Source organism: Sinocyclocheilus rhinocerous, unplaced genomic scaffold (assembly GCF_001515625.1).
Source record: "Sinocyclocheilus rhinocerous isolate Xijiao unplaced genomic scaffold, SAMN03320098_v1.1 scaffold22, whole genome shotgun sequence".
In the NCBI taxonomy this organism is placed as follows: domain Eukaryota; kingdom Metazoa; phylum Chordata; class Actinopteri; order Cypriniformes; family Cyprinidae; genus Sinocyclocheilus; species Sinocyclocheilus rhinocerous.
This window is the reverse complement of record NW_015642832.1, coordinates 233,803-249,897: the sequence shown is the minus strand read 5'-3', so window position 1 is coordinate 249,897 and position 16,095 is coordinate 233,803. Positions and strand designations below refer to the sequence as shown.

Below are 16,095 nucleotides of genomic sequence, written 5' to 3'. Positions count from 1 at the left end.
TATCGGGCGAGTACTGGAAAAAGTGGTATCGGTGCATCCCTAGTTATAAATACTATAACCTAACACTAACAGAAAACTTTTCTTTTACAAAACAAACAAACACATTTTTTTTACTGTTTTTACAGTCAAGAACGTTCCAAAAGGAGGCTTTGGGAAACTTTATCAGGTTTAGCTCATTTATGGGTACAAATTTATCACACACACAACCCTGCAAAAGTTTGGGGCCAGTAAGTCTCTTCTGCTCACCAAGGCTGCATTTTACAGTAAAACTGTGAAATATTACAATTTGAATTTAAAAAAAAAATTTTTTATGTAATTTATTCCTCTGATGGTAAAGCTGAATTTTCACTGTCTTCTGTGAAACTTTCTAACATATTCAAGTGTCAGAAAATCCTTCAGAAATAATCTGAAAATGCTTATTTGGTGACCAATTATTAACAGTTATTACTGGTGTTCAATTATTTATACAGTTCCCATTTATAATCAATGTTAAAAATAGTTTTGCGGCTTAATATGTTTGTGTAAACGTTGTGTAAAAGTTCAAAAGATTAGCATTTATTTTAAATCTTTTGTAACGTTATGTTTTTTGATCAATTGAATGAATAATTTTTCATTATTTTAAACCAAAAAAATAAACAAAACTATTAAATAGTTTAAATGACTGTCATTGTTAATCAATACTGCTGAACAAAATATTTATTTTAGAAAAACTGTATTGTCAGCAAACATATGAACAATAATGCATGCATGTAGTTTATGTATATAAATTTAATATTGAAAGCAGTGTATACACACAATGTTTAATATTACATGCATTAATTTTAAACAAAATCTGTTCTTTTTTTATTTTTAAAATTTAAAAGATTATAAAACAAAAATTAATACTGTACACGGTTAAATGTTTAATAGCTTGCATGTACCCGCATCAGTGAACTTTATCAGTGCTATAACCAAAAACAGTGAACCGTAAATTGCAGGAAAGAAATTCGAGACGAAATATGGCATTTATGTACATTTATTTATTCATTCATGTATTAACAGATCCAACGAGATCAAAGCAAATACATTTGACCTTTTGAGAAATTGAAACAATTTTAAACTTGTAACAAAAATGTAAGAAATTCTCTGTCCAGAGCTGTTACATTAAATTAAATTTCAGTCAAAGTTTTTTAGTGCCCTTGTCATCTGTTACACCGTCCTCGACACAACCGTATCACAACGATGCTAAACGTCATAATACACAACAGCAAAAACTTAAAGAATTAAGTTATCACTGAACCCATTGTGTATTGATGATGTTACACAGGAAATCACAACATCATTTCTCAATATATGACAATTGCTCTAGACGGTTTTCTAACTTGCTATGTGATGGAACGAAAAACCCAACACATAAAAACACTGCTTTTGTTCATAGTCAAGCCATGAATAATTACACCACGGTATATCCAAAAACATCAAGGCACGCACACTCTCACACATACTAACTTTAAATTAAAAGGCAAAGCATGGAAGAGGCTAACAAAAGACAACAGCACCAACAAAAACGCTGCTACGCAGTCACGCAACAACTTCTGAGGACGAACATTTACTTAGACACTAGCAAAAGGATGAGTCTGTGATAGGGAAAAGCAATTACTACTGCAGTGGCCCAACAGCAAGACAGCACAAGGGAATAAGAGAAAGGGTAGACCAGCTACGGGTTCACTACGTGTACAGCTGAGGTGGATGTAGGGAGTTCTCTCAGAATCCAGAGGGTGTCAGGACGTTCATGTCCCGGTGTTTGAGTTTGTGAGGTCGGGCCATCTGTCTCTTCCCCTCCATGGTTGGGATCTCCATCTTGGGGGGAGCTTTGAAGTTGGTGGGGTCCTCGGCCAAGCGGGTGGCCTGGGCTTTCATCACTTCCATAGGGGTGGGTTTCTGAGCTCCCTTGTAAGACTGCAGGGCAAAGCCCCCTGTGAACATACAGGAATGACGTTAGGTGTGTTGACACTGATGATGGGCAATGAACTTCTAACATCTGGAGCATTGCATGTGTAAAAAGCTCTCAGTCTGCAGAGTTTTAAACCATTTTATACAGCAGCTAGTTCTGGTCCTTCAATGTGATTAGTCTAGTAGTGTTAACATGTAGAACAGAGTTGGTCTCTGTAGGGGTTAGTACTAGGGGTGCACAGATGTATCGGCCGATTTTTTATTATTTTAAAGCCATCGGCATATCGGAAATAGCGAGAAAAGGGCCGATACCGATGGTTTATTAATTAACTGCATGGAGACAACGAGTTGCATGTCTGTTGCATAATCCAACGTTTTTCTCTGGGCAAAATAATTAAATACTTGCCAAAACAAAATAAAATCTGTACAAAATATAGTTTGTCAGAGGGCATAGTACGGCCATATGCAAACGTGATGCTGACGCATCCAACAAGTGAAATGCCCGCTCTCAGCTGTAAATTCATCATAGGTAAGTCGCAATGGCAATGCACCGGTGTTAGAGTTTATTCGAGGATATGTCACGAACCGCCAAGCATTAGGCCTACATTTAAGTGAAAATGAATGGCAGGTAATATGCAGCTTTTTGTTTGAAACCAGTGTAGAACACGGATTCACACAAGGTCACATTATGCACCTGCAGCACTTCTATGAACGGAGAAAACAGAATAAAACTATATAGGTTACATAAAAAGGAATATATAGGCCTATACACAAAATATATTTCACTTAAATCATTAACAGATTAACAAAACGAAAATTTCGGATAATTGTAACGCGCTTCGAAGTTCACGGAAAAAAAACGAGACGGCAGAAAGCAGTTTTCTTTATTTTACAAAAGCTTTACAGATTTGAATGATGTTTTGCTTCTATCTGTATGACAAACCAGTGTTGGTATGACCATAAATTCCGGAGTAAAAGTTGGAAAAACAATGCAGTGATAGCGTTGGTACCTCACACGCACATACAACACATTTTTGCTAATTTGACATCGCAGCCTGTTCATTACCAAAATAAAATACAGTTAAAGAAACATAAAAAGTTACACTGCTCAAATTAATAGTCCGTAGTACAGTCTGTGCCGTTTAGAGTGACCAGCGCCTCACTGCTGATATAGCCTATGTGAAGGATGATGTTTTACGTCAATAATGCGAGTGAAGAACAAAGCCTATAGTTTACAAAATAAATAATAGGTTATTTTTTGGTCTTTGGTAAATCTAGAAAAGATTATGCTGTATTGGCTAGGACTAAGAGAGATCATTCAAGACTCTAAATTAAGAGTCTAAAATTTTAGAGTAGACTCTAAAATTAAACGCTGTACTTTATTATTATTGGCAAAGAAAAAGTTTAAAAAAATAACGTTATTAACCGGTATGTTTTCTACTCAAACCGGTTTCACAGAGGAACACAGGAACAGAAATGTTCTAATACCGATTCTGCTCGCAGTGAACAAATCTCTTTTTTTTTTCTTGTTTTTAAGCCCTGCTTTATGCAATTGACCAATATCAGTATCGGTATCTGAATCGGCCAATAGTTGTTTGTTAAAATCATTATCGGCCAAAAAAAATCTTATCGGTGCATACCTAGTTAGTACATACAGATGAAAGGCCTTGGATAAGCATGAGAAGCTGGCTGGTCTAAATGATGTAAAAATGGGTTTAAAAGAAGTTTAGAAGTAGTTTCTTATTATTATTTAATCAGAAATGTAGTTAAAAATGCTTATATTATAAAATATAAGCAAATGTCCAGCTTAATATTTTTGTGGAATATTCTTTTTTAGAAATCTTTGATGAATAGAAAGTCACCAAAAAATACAGCATTTATAGTATTACATAATTACAGCATTTTATAAAGGTCCTTACTGTCACTTTTTTATCAATTTAATCCACCGTGGCTAAAACACACACACACACACACACACACAAACTTGAACAGTGAATATACACAAACACACACATTATATAAAATTGCAAATGTGAACAAAGTCCCCCAATGTTCAATAAATCATTAACAGTAATCAACATAATTCTGCTGCCAAGTATATCTAGCTCATAAAACCTATTGGCCATTATAAATATATTGCATAACTGATTTGAGATTATGTGTGCATATAAGATATTTTTACATTGGTTTTAAATGTGGCTCATTCAATCGGTTTTATAAATAAGCTTAAAAATCATATATTTGATTTTTTTCGTTCCAGTATATGGCTGTTTGTAATCAGTCTTCGAGGAAAGTAAAAACTCAAGTGAGTAGCCTGGAAGAGAATGTGAATAAAATATTTATTCTCACTCTTGGTAAGAACCTGCCTGTTGACGTTTATCAATTTTGCCAAATCAAAAAACAATACAGGCTTTTTTACTACACATATTCTAAATTATAAGTAGCTTGATGATTAAACAACAATTTCAAAGTAGCTTCCCCAAACCTTGAAGGTACATGGTCGCTTCAAAAAGGTTGGGAGCAATGTGCTGGATTATGACAAAATCATCTAAATGAAACCCCCAAATCTACTGTTTATATGCGTCTTGTGCTGTAGGAATGATAGGGTAAGGGTCAATGTAGGAATAATAATCTGAGCAAATCATGCTGATTATTTTTTTTATGATTGAGTGTTACATTGACATAAATAGGGGTGTAAAGATTCACTCGTTTTCTTGATGCATTGATTACAAACCCTGATGATGCAATGCATCGATCTTGATACATGGATTTTTTAATTGTGAATCGTCGATTTCGGACAGTAATCGATTTAAAACGCTAAGAATCGAATGAATAGTGATTTCTGTAGCGATTTAATGCTTCAAAATATATACACATTAAATTACTACAAGCACTAATTAATGGAGACCTTGAACAGTGTTCGTGTCCTCGCCTGTGACTGTCACAAAATTGCGCTCACTCTCCGTTCGTCTCACTGACACATTTTTTTGAGCAGCTGATGTGTGATCTCTCCTTAGTACTCGTGGCCAGTAATGTTAAAGTGAAGTAGTTTTACTTTTCTGTAGTTTTTCAATGGCTCTCAGTAATACAGACGACATTACCTGAGCAGTCGAACTGTCGAAGGCTGCGCATTTATTGCATGGACGGAGCAAAAATGTAAGTGTCTAAAGCATACGCACAGTTCCTTGAATGATAAATGTTTTAACAATGTTGTTCAACCGAATGTACGAAGAAAACTGTTAAAATAACCACAGCATTAACAACAACCTTGAAATAAGAACGCAAGGTTTATCTGTTAATCAGATGCATGAAAGTAGCGTTCGTTGCTATAGCAAACAGACATCAGGCGCGTTTTCTTTCAGAATCATAATTCGCCGATGGAGAGGAAAAGTTAAATACTATAGCATTTTATTTTATGAAAATTAGATAAGGAAGTTTTCGCACTGTAAGGAAAGTGATCTCGCGCTCAAAGAACTTAAGACGTGCCAGGCTATATCTGCAGCTAATCTGAATAAAAAGCAGAATGAACTGATGAAACGTTAAGACAATAAACATAATAAATAAATAAATAAAATGTATGAATGATGCAGCGCTAATTGACATTTATTACAGTACAGAAATCATAAAGTGTATTTTCTACCTTATTCTGTGCAGAAAATAGAAAGTATATAAAACAATCATAAAATTGCCATTAGGAAAAAAATTTAAATTACAAATGATTGATTATTGTTTAGCAGTGTATTTGATTTCTTATAGCAAATTCAAAGTAACATAAGAAAATAATTCCTTGTGAAAATTAATAATTAAAATACATACATAACATTATTGTATTTGACATTTCTGTCACTTCTGAAATGATGGCTACGCCCCTGGTGTGACAAAATGTTAGCCTATACATAATACTTTTAAAGCTCTTTTTTTAAATCTTGGCTTACATAAATTTCTACATATGCCATGTCATGCCATAGCATCATTAAACTAGCATCTAACAATGGACAAAAGCGTTTTATTTTTCTGTAACCTATGGTTCTCTAACCATAAAGGCTGCGGTGTAATTTGCCCCCTGACTAAACATTTAAAGAATTTAGGGGAGGCATTTAAATAATCCTGTGAATGCACTTAAAGAATGCAGAATCGAATCGTTAGTCAAATCGAATCGAATTTAATTGTGAATCGAATCAAATTGAATCATTTTGATTTTGCAAAAATCGTTCTTGAATTGAATCGGAAACCTATGAATCGTGAATCAAATCGATTTGCTCTCTACCCAAAGATTCACAGCCCTACTTATAAAGGTTTATTTTAACACACTTGGTGGTCATTTGCTTAATTTTCAAATTTAAAGAGAATATGCAGAAGGGATTGTTTAGATGTAAAGTGCACCATTTGGTTTACCTGTTATGGCTGGATCTGTACCTGGGTCAGTTGTGGACTTGCTGACTTGAGGTCGTGGTCCAAAAGCACCCCAGCGTTCTACAGGTCCATCACTGGAAGCCAGACCTATACTGGAGCTGGAACTGGTGCTCATCTCAGAGCCTGTGAGAGAAGCGGTGGAGCCCTGACTGCTGAACCATCCCCTGCCAAACACAAATTACCATCTCATTTTTTTGGCCCACAATTTGATTAATACAAAAGAAAGGATGTAAAGCTGCTGCCTCATTCAGCACCTGCGTCTCTGCTTGGGTGAGGACTGAGGGGTCCCGGCAGGAGTCGACTGACCAGACGATGGTTGTTTCTCTTCTTTGGCATCTACGCTTTGCATTTGAAGCTTCTACAACATCCAAAACACATGATTTATACATTAAACGAAATTTTGGAGATGTCCGATCACTTTGACATTTGAGCCTGTTGAACTGAGGATCTCTGCCTACATGCACTGACTCTGCCAGACGATGGTAGCGGGTCTCCTCTGCATTCAAGCCTTTGTGAGGAGTGTAGCCTGTATCAGTCAGTCCTGCCTGCTTCTCAAACTTGTGCATGCTCTCCTGGGTCTGCTCTGCAACGCAATGTAACAGGTCCCATTAAGGCCACAGTTTTACACCAGTCAACACTTGAAATGTGATGTATAAGGCAGTGTCATCATAACATTCTTACTGATGATGAGGGAGTTCATGACAGACGAGGCTTTGGCTTTCACCACAGGGACTGGAGGTTTAGTGGATTCAAAGGTAGCACTTTGTTTTACCCCTCCTTCTGACTCATCCTCCTAAACACAAACAGGACATACCAGAAGAATGGTTAGAATTAGCCTACAACAGCAGTTCCTAAATTGTGGTATGGAGTGCCCCCAGGTGGTTAAAAAACGTTTTAAAAATGATAATTTTTCTAAAAAAAAATAAATCTGAGACAGATTAGTTATAAATCTGGTCAGAGACAAGCAATGCACACACACCTCAGCAAGTCGTGCAAACTTCCTCTCAGGTATAACAGGTCGCCTCCACAGGTTGTTAATATTAATGTCAGATGGAGGTGGAGACATAGGGCGTTCAAGATTATCGTCATAGCTGAGAGCTCGACGGGTCATCCCTACAGGGATGGACATTCCACCGAGGAGTCCCTCTGAAGCACCTGGACCTGCTTCCAGGGCTGAGGTAAAAGAGCAAAGCATTGTGTCAACAACATCTGAACAAACAGCTACTTCAAACAGCCACAAATTAATGCATTTAAAAAGATAAACTGTTGTCATATCTGTCATATATTGTCTCTTAAAGCTATTTAAAACAAAGGTGAAAGTATGTTAAAACCCTTGACAAGTAATTTTATGCACTGCAATGTGTAAAATAAACAGGCCTCTCTCCTTTACCTGGAAGTTCTCCAGGTCTGGACATTATGGCTACTGAATGTGAAAGTGTTGCTGTTGGAACAAAAAGAGAAGACAGCCTGGACAAATCCAATCAGATGGGACTGGATCAAATCTACAGATGAAATTAAGAGAAAGGAACAAGTAACATATTAACCGAGCAATATTTGAGTTTAAGGCCAAAGAACCATCCAACAGCCTCAGATTAATCATTAAAGAGACAGTTCTGCAATCCTCTGGTACGTACTCCAACTGGATCACACAACATCATCACCAATGACAGAGTGGCTGAAATTCAAAGATCCCTGATATTTTTGGACAAATATTTCACACCTGGGGCTGTGTGATAATACACAATATTGATAATAAACTTAATATAGTACTCAATATCTATCCTACATCTAAACAATCAAATGCATGATGCTAAAATGTCTGCATAATCTTCATGTTTTGTGTTCAGTGAGAGCTGTGGTTTCATCTACTGCACATACTGAAGCATGCATGACGGCATATGATGAAATCTTTATGAGGATCAAAGACAAGATGTACCATTTTGGTGTCCGCATCAAATTAAATTTACAAAATTGATTCTATGTACATAGAAAGCATTCTGAATGCAAGTAAAGTGTCTACTTTAATGTTTAAATGTGAAAAAAGTTAAAACATTGGTAAAATACAGTTCTATTGTCATTCAGCATAACAGATAAGTTTATGTAAAAAATTACGCATACTATACTGACCTGTACTAATAAATTATTATTATTACTACATCAATACAATTTATTAAAACCTTATGTTTATTATTATTATTAAACACATTATTATAAAGAATAATACACATTTTAAATTAAATGTTTTAATTTATACAGTAAACTAATTTTTACAGCACCTTACTTGACAAAAATAAAAATGCCTTTTTTGATGTTAATTAATTATTTTATTTTAAAAGATTAATTAAACTGTCAACATTTTAGGAATTAGTTTCTTTAGACATCATTTTTGATAATAAATCTGTCATAAAGAACAGAATCCAGGGGGGAAAAAAAGGGAAACACTTGTTTAATAGGTAGCTTACTCTATGGAGTTTACTTATAGACAAAGAAGGTTACATTTATATTCATTCCTGAGGTCTAACAAACATGTGGTATGCCTTTCCTTCTCCAAAAATGGTATGAACTAAACATGTCATGATAAATACTGATATTGAATGACACCGAAAACAAATATTGTAATAATTTTTTGTCCATTATCTCCCAACCCTATTCACACCATTTCTAAAACATTCCCATGTGGTGTCCACCATTTAACCATATGCTCACTCTTCCCATGTTTAATACAACGAAACTCTATTTAAGACCACATTTACATCTTTATTACGCAGTTAGTAGTAACAAATAATTTCTAATGCATACCTCTGTCTGCTAACATAATAAATGTAGATCATGTGGGGGTACTTCAAAGTAACCATGTATGTATATCTGAGACCATGCATTCTTTAAACAATCATTTTTAGTGCTAGTAAAATGGAAATCTCTCCAAGCTGGGAGAGATTTTATCTACACACGTTTAGATTTCAAAAACATATCTATTCTTAACGACACACGTGTGCTTTATTAAATCAAATGTGACCATCTCTTACCAGTGAAGGGCAGCCAAAGCACCACTGCTAGAGCACAGGTTGATCTTGCTGACAAGCTGAGGTTTGCTCACTCAGCATTGTGGGACACCAGGGCGAGTACAGCCAGTAAAAGACAGAAAGAGCTAGAGAACAAGCAAAAGCCATAAAAAACATAAGGAAGTTTTGACTGACTGCAATATAAACCAGTTGACTGAGAAGATACTTAATGCTATACAGACTACAAATGAATCTGAATCTACAATTAGACTAAACGGTTTTAAAAATGTAAGTGATAAGGCAAGAGTGAGCAGCAATGTCGTGAGAGTCAGTGCATGCTGGGAATGGGATTACACGAGCTGTCCTGCTGATGTTATGTAATGCTGCTCACTTTCCCAGTACTGATCTCCGCTAACGTTACGTCAAAAGCTAACGCACTAGCTTTAAGCACAACAGCTCGCTTTTGTTTTTCAAACATTATTTCGCTTAAGTTTGAAAGTATTAAGGAACAATTAATCTTTTACTGAACACCACCACATATTTTGACAAATACGACAATAATTGTTAAATGGTATGTAAATGAGCAGACTAGCTGTTCAATCCAGTTTTGGCGACCTGAAACCGGTTTGAGGGATGCGCTCGCGAACTGCGGAACGCGCGAATCAATTGTTTTTACCTGCTGAAGTGTTCCGGCACCTTTTATACAGCAGCTAAAAGTCCAGCAGAGGTACTAGGGGCACTTGTAACCGAATGGCTAAATTACACATCACAGATGTTTGAGAAGCGTTGGCCTTTGTATCTGCCATAACTTCCCCTTCCTTTGGGTCTCTGACAATAACCAACACAACACAGCTGGGGCTGCAGTCCCCGCTCAATCTCGCGATACTTCGGTTTGTTATTATCTCCGCAACTGCTGCAGTACTTCAACTAGCCACACGGGGCAGTAAAAGACATATAAAGACCTAGCAGCTAGATAATTCGCGCAAGAATAATAATAATTATTACAGTTATTATTTACTTACTTTTATGTCGTTGTAAACAGTCGTAAAATCATAGCACTATAAGCCGCATGAAGAAAACTGTAAGTCCTCGAAAAATGTAGCCTATGTTTTATTCTACCTGCATTTATATAGCTCTCATTTCACAGAGTCTTTCAATTCTGCAATCTTTCTGGTATATTCGCGTTGTATTGTTTCTTCGTTTTCCGTGTCAACTCTCCTCATCTCCCTCTGTTTTTCTGTGGCAGGACTGGGATGACCACCTGCAATTAGCTGTTATAAATATGTTTGTTTTAATGACAGAAACATCACCAATTTTTACTAATGGCACCAAACTTCACACAACTGGTGTGAGATGATCAGTTTATTAGAAGCTTCAGTTTAGGTTATTTATTTTATCATATTAAGTGTTTGAATCAAGAAAACAACACAAGGATCATACCGTTTTTTTTTTCTGTGACTTCATTGCGTTGTTGAAAATCTTTTGAATATACTCTGTAAACTAGGGAAATGTTTTATGTTTTAAACTATTTAATTGTATAATTTTAAGGAAATATATGCTCTTAATTATTTTGTGTATGCATTATGGTTTTTATTTCATGTGGTGTAACCATAGACTGGTGGGGTGGTTTGAATGAATGAACCATTTAAAGTTCATTTGATTAGAAAGAATATCCACCCCATCCCTCTTGTGTTAATCAACTGTGTCACACCCTCCACCAAACACCAACACACACTATAGGGGCCCCCATGCACCCACCTATCATTGCCCTGGCAGTGGGGTCCTAGTACTTACTTCTGGTTCCTTGAAGAGTGCTGTGAAGCCAGGTGCCAATTTAAAGAGCCATTTATGCAGAACGCTTTTTTAAAGCAAACACAGGCCTTTGGACATTTTTTTAAATGTTGTTTTTTGATAAAGTTTTGATAAATCTTTAAATACTGATACAAATGTATTCACCACTTCTCCAGCTGCTATAGAGATACCTCAAAATGGAAGTTCAAAGACAAAATTCTATAGATGGCTGATGCGCACTTGTTTCTCTGATGTATAAGGTCTACTGAACCTCCCATAATATCCTATCAACCACCAAGTAACCATCCACAGCACCCTAGTAATATTCTATTGTCTGTCTGTCTGTCTTACAAACAAAAATGTGAACGGCCCTAACCCATCCAGGTCAGCAGTAATTGTATCTGACCAGATTTGCTGCTCCAAGGCACAATGCAGCAACAGGGAGCGCCCTAAATGGAGGGTGTTGTGTGTAGTGTGTTGGTGTTTGGTGGGGGTGTGACACAGCTAATTAACACAAGGGTGGGATAATTCTTCTCTCTAATCAAATGAACTTGAATGGTTTATAGCACCCCACCCCTGCCCCCATTTACATTTGTAGTTTTTAATCACTGTTAACACCTGCTATAAACTTTAGTTATGCCATGTGAGATAAAATAATACACATATATAAAATAACAACATACAGTACATTTTTAAAATGATGGCATAACATTACAACAGTTAAACAGTGAATTAATTTACAAAGCAAATAAATATTCCAAATGATGTAATAAACTAAAACAGCACTGAAACTGTATGTGATCTCTGTGTTGTTGACTTTATTTAAACAATATGTATATTGAATGTTGAATATATGAATATTATTTCAAATAAATCATACCTAAACTGCAGCATTTTATCACTGTAAAGAATTTTCATGTGAAACTGCAGTTGCACCTGTAGAGGGCATTATGCTAAACCGTAATGTTCATTAGCTTTTTCTGTTGATCAATACAATTTATTTAAATAGATATAAATAATAGATTGTAAAAGTCATCAGGTTAACAGGTTTTGTCTGATCAACATATGCAACAACTAATGGAATAGACTACTAATTGTCTCAGAGGACTCATTGTAATTTTAATCTACTTGATGGAACGGGGGAAAAAACACACAGAATCCATACATAAAACACAGACATTTTATTAATTTAAAAAAGTGAAAAAAAAAAGTACAATGTTGCTGAAAATTGTACAAACAACAGATTTTTCCTTTTCTCATATGGTGTAATATACAGTTTCTCTCAAATCATTACATCCATAATAATAATTTAAAGAAATTTAATATGCATGAATACAAAATAATTTACAAATTCACATGCAGCCGTACTAATTAATCTTTTAATAGTAAGACAATCTCAGAATACTGAAACACCAAATCAAAGCAAAGAAAACAGGATTTTCTGGGTGTGTACAAACAGTCTCACATGATAACAGTGCAATTCTACATTGGCCTTTTGCCATAGTTCTGAATATCAAAATGATGTAGGTCAGATTTTTTTATTGTATGGTCTGTTGTTTAACAAAGGTGATTCCTAACCAGGATATTTAATCATTTATCCTCCAACCGGACTATCCAGTTTACTCTAAAGCTGATATTTGTGCTTGCAAGCTGTAACACCATGCTCCATTTTTTAAAACTGCAACACAAGGGCCTGAAAACAAACATGACAGCCATTTTCAACATGACTCATTTTGTCTTTGTTGTCAGAAGGTGGCAGTGAATTATTACAGGCAGCTTAGCCATTTTGTTGTGAAATACTAGTGAACGAAGAAGCACTTGCTCGAGACATTATATAGAAATAACAATTGGACATAATATCTCTGAACATATCTATGGTGGAAATACATCCTAATCCTAGTCATAATCCCAGTGTTTGCTGATCCTGTTTCCTAAAAAAATCTTGGAAATATCATCAAATGTTTGATAATATTTCAAGGAAGCATGGCATACTCATTCTGCATCACAGTAGATGCCTAATATGCAAATTTGCTAAAACCTTCCCAGCCAAATATAGTTGTGGACATGAGATTCTTATCTGTGAATATTATGGATTGCTGTCATCTTTAAACTACATTGAGTTTCATATATTAGAACTGCAATTTTGATTATGATTTTTTTTTTTTTTAAATCTCACCAAACAATGTTAAAGGCATCAAACAATCAATGCATTTATTGATCACGACTGGACATTACTGGACTGACTCAGTCATCATTGACATTAATTGTAACTCTACACTATGGTGTGGTATTAACACGGCACCATCTATAGGGTCACAAGTTTAAAAATACATCAAAAATGTATATGCATATAAACCTGAAGTGCAAAGTAATAATTCCACAATAATCCACGTTACTCTATGTGATATTCAACCTCACCAGAAAGAGATTTTCGCAGCCGTAGATTACTTCTCGGCAATGGCGGGCAGCATGCATGCGCGAATGCGGGCTTCCTTCCATGCGCTGCGGCACTCTGAGATCCAGTGGGACACTATGGTCTGTTTGTCCATGCAACGATTGCTCTTTCCCCTCCAACCAGCAGGGGCGCCATCGAGCTTGTTGGGAATACCACTACGTGTGGCCAAACTGCCTTCATCCAGCTTCTTCCTGCTGAGCGGTGACCGCTGCAGGACTGTCGCCGCAGAGACCGTCTCGGGCAGGCAAAGCTCTGGGCAGCTGCTTTTCCGCTGGGCGCCAGGTGCCGAGGAACAGCATGGGAAGGTGTCGCTGCGTGGCCGGCGCGGGGGAATGCTGCCCCTTCTGGTGGAGAGCGCTAGAGCACCTCTGTGGCTGTAGAGGTACTCCAGCGGATCTGCAGGGCCTGGGATGTCACCTCTGCAGCCGTTGTCCTCCTCTGGGGCAACCTGCGCCTGCAGAAGTTCTGACGGAGCAGATCTGGTGGTATCTTTCTGTTTATGGGCTTGTTCAACTGTCTGGTCGCTGCTTGTGGAGGTGTGGGGCTGTGAAGGTTGCAGATGCTGTCGCAGGCGGTGCAGTCGTAGGCAGGACTTTGGGGAATCCAAAGGGCCGATGGAAAGGATGTCACAGTCGGGCTCATGCAGAGGAAAGGTGGGCCGGGCCAGATGGCAGATGGAGAGGAAGTAGTCCTGTGTGGTGGTGTGCTGGCTGTTGGTCTGGTTCAGGTCCTGCACCAGCTCCTCATAGCCCTCCCTGATGGTGGGAAGGCTGCGTTTAGCCAGTAATCTGGACCTGGGACGCATGACTGTAAAAGTGGAAATAGTGGGTCATTAAATAGATACCTAAATGATAGAAAAAAAAATCATAACTAAGATTTCTTGATAACACTTTACAATAATGTCCCGTTAGTTAACATTAACTATACAATGAGCAACACATTTTCAGCAGTTTGTATGACAAGCATTCGGCTAATCAACATACAGTATATTTACGTCACTGGTAGTTCCTGTTGTACTGGGTCAGACTATGAAGTAGGGGCTAATTTAGTCCCCCAAAAAGGCTTTCCTATATAACTAAAATGGTTCCCAGTTCCAAGCACGCCAAAAAGTGGGTACTACCCTGCCAATAACAGGAACTATGAAAATGTTCCTCCGGTGTAAAAGGCCCTAATATTAAATATTTAGATTTTAATAATGTATTAGTAATTTATAAAAAAAAAGAAAGAAAAAAGGTGCTTTAATAAAAAGGTGATTAATAAGTGCTTTAGAAGTATTTTTCATTGTTAGGTCATGTTAACGAACTAATGTTAGCAAATGAAACCTTATTGCAAAGCGTTAGCAGTTTCTTTCTAAGCTGTTTCAACATAAACAATGAGATTAAATGGAGAGTAAAAATTAGCAAAATTTTCACTGTGTATTGTCAAAATTGTAGCGTAGTATGAAGCACAGTTCACACAGAAGGCATTTTTAAACCAAGCAGCTTTCTGCAAATCAGCGTGACCAACTTGAACCCGTTGCAAATTCTGCTCTCAGATTGCATGGATTCCTATCGAAATGACTGGATTTTGGCTGCGAAAATTCTCTGAATGGTAAATGTGACCTCACAAGTCTCTTTATTTTCAGACTTTTCTCCCTAGAAACAGAAAAGTTGTTTTCATCTCAGCTCTCTAAAAATCAGCTATTAACTTGTTAAAAACATTAAAGTCCGCATGAAATCAAAATTGACTTTATTTACTTTACTAGCGCACATTGCTAGTCTTGATGTAAACAATTAATCCGCTGAAAAAAATTGTTTGTCTTTGTAATCTTTAATCAAAATCTGAACATTTACTTCTGCTCTGGAATGGCATTCCTTTTCTGATGACGTCAGTTTGACGGCTTGGGCAGAATATCCTTAAACACACCCCTCCAACCGTTAGTTTGCTGTGAGTGAGAGACAGAGAGGAGGAGCGCAAACATAAAACCATGCCCTCTATTCAATATTCCGTTTCAGCTGGAAATACGTCACTACACTGAAATAAAGTCGGCAGCAACTTCCGGTTCACGCAGACTTTAAAGTTTGTTACATTAAGTGTTATTCTTTCCTAAAAATCAATTGAGAACCCAGTCATAAGCAGCATACTCCGCATGGAGCGCTGCCTCCACATTGTCACGGGCAGGGTGTTCCAGAGATCAGGCAGGACGACGAAGATGACGAATAAAAGGATATTTAATGATATGACAACAGGAAGTCCAGAGAGGGTAGACATCAACACACAGGGTAACATTCACAATAACCGACAAACTAGAATACAAGAGACAGGAACTAATATAGGGCAGATAACGAGGGGCAGACAGGTGAGCACAATGAGGTGATTAACTAATAACGAGAACAGGAACAACCAAATAAGGACACAGAGGGAGAAACCACAATCAACAGTCCACAGGGGTGTAACAGATCGCCCCCCTCCCGGAAGGCGCGACCTCGCGCCGTGGAGACAGAGGGAGGGACGGAGGGGGAC

General features: G+C 37.1%; 2 protein-coding genes across 6 annotated transcripts in view; both read right to left on the bottom strand.

Annotated features, from left to right (window-relative positions):
- Positions 1-1,005: 1,005 nt before the first annotated feature.
- On the bottom strand, positions 1,006-10,212 carry kiaa1191 (KIAA1191 ortholog). 2 transcript variants are annotated; one of them, XM_016574076.1, is made up of 9 exons: positions 10,024-10,212; positions 9,372-9,493; positions 7,736-7,847; positions 7,325-7,518; positions 7,027-7,138; positions 6,804-6,928; positions 6,600-6,703; positions 6,328-6,509; positions 1,006-1,955 (listed from the first exon to the last, which is right to left on the bottom strand). In XM_016574076.1, exons 3-9 carry the CDS (start codon positions 7,758-7,760, stop codon positions 1,744-1,746), a joined length of 954 nt encoding a protein of 317 aa, XP_016429562.1. In that variant the 5' UTR covers positions 7,761-7,847; positions 9,372-9,493; positions 10,024-10,212; the 3' UTR covers positions 1,006-1,743. The 2 variants fall into 2 exon arrangements, with proteins under 2 accessions (XP_016429562.1, XP_016429563.1); XM_016574077.1 differs by having other exon boundaries at positions 6,349-6,509.
- A 2,152-nt stretch (positions 10,213-12,364) lies between these two features.
- The window catches only part of LOC107756801 (uncharacterized), a 15,013-nt gene continuing 11,282 nt past the window's right edge, over positions 12,365-16,095 (bottom strand). For all 4 annotated transcript variants that reach the window (XM_016574073.1, XM_016574071.1, XM_016574072.1 and 1 more), the window contains one exon: positions 12,365-14,400. In XM_016574073.1, the coding sequence (XP_016429559.1) occupies positions 13,583-14,398 (816 nt within the window). In that variant the 5' untranslated portion in view covers positions 14,399-14,400 and the 3' untranslated portion in view covers positions 12,365-13,582. The remainder of the gene's footprint in view (positions 14,401-16,095) is intronic.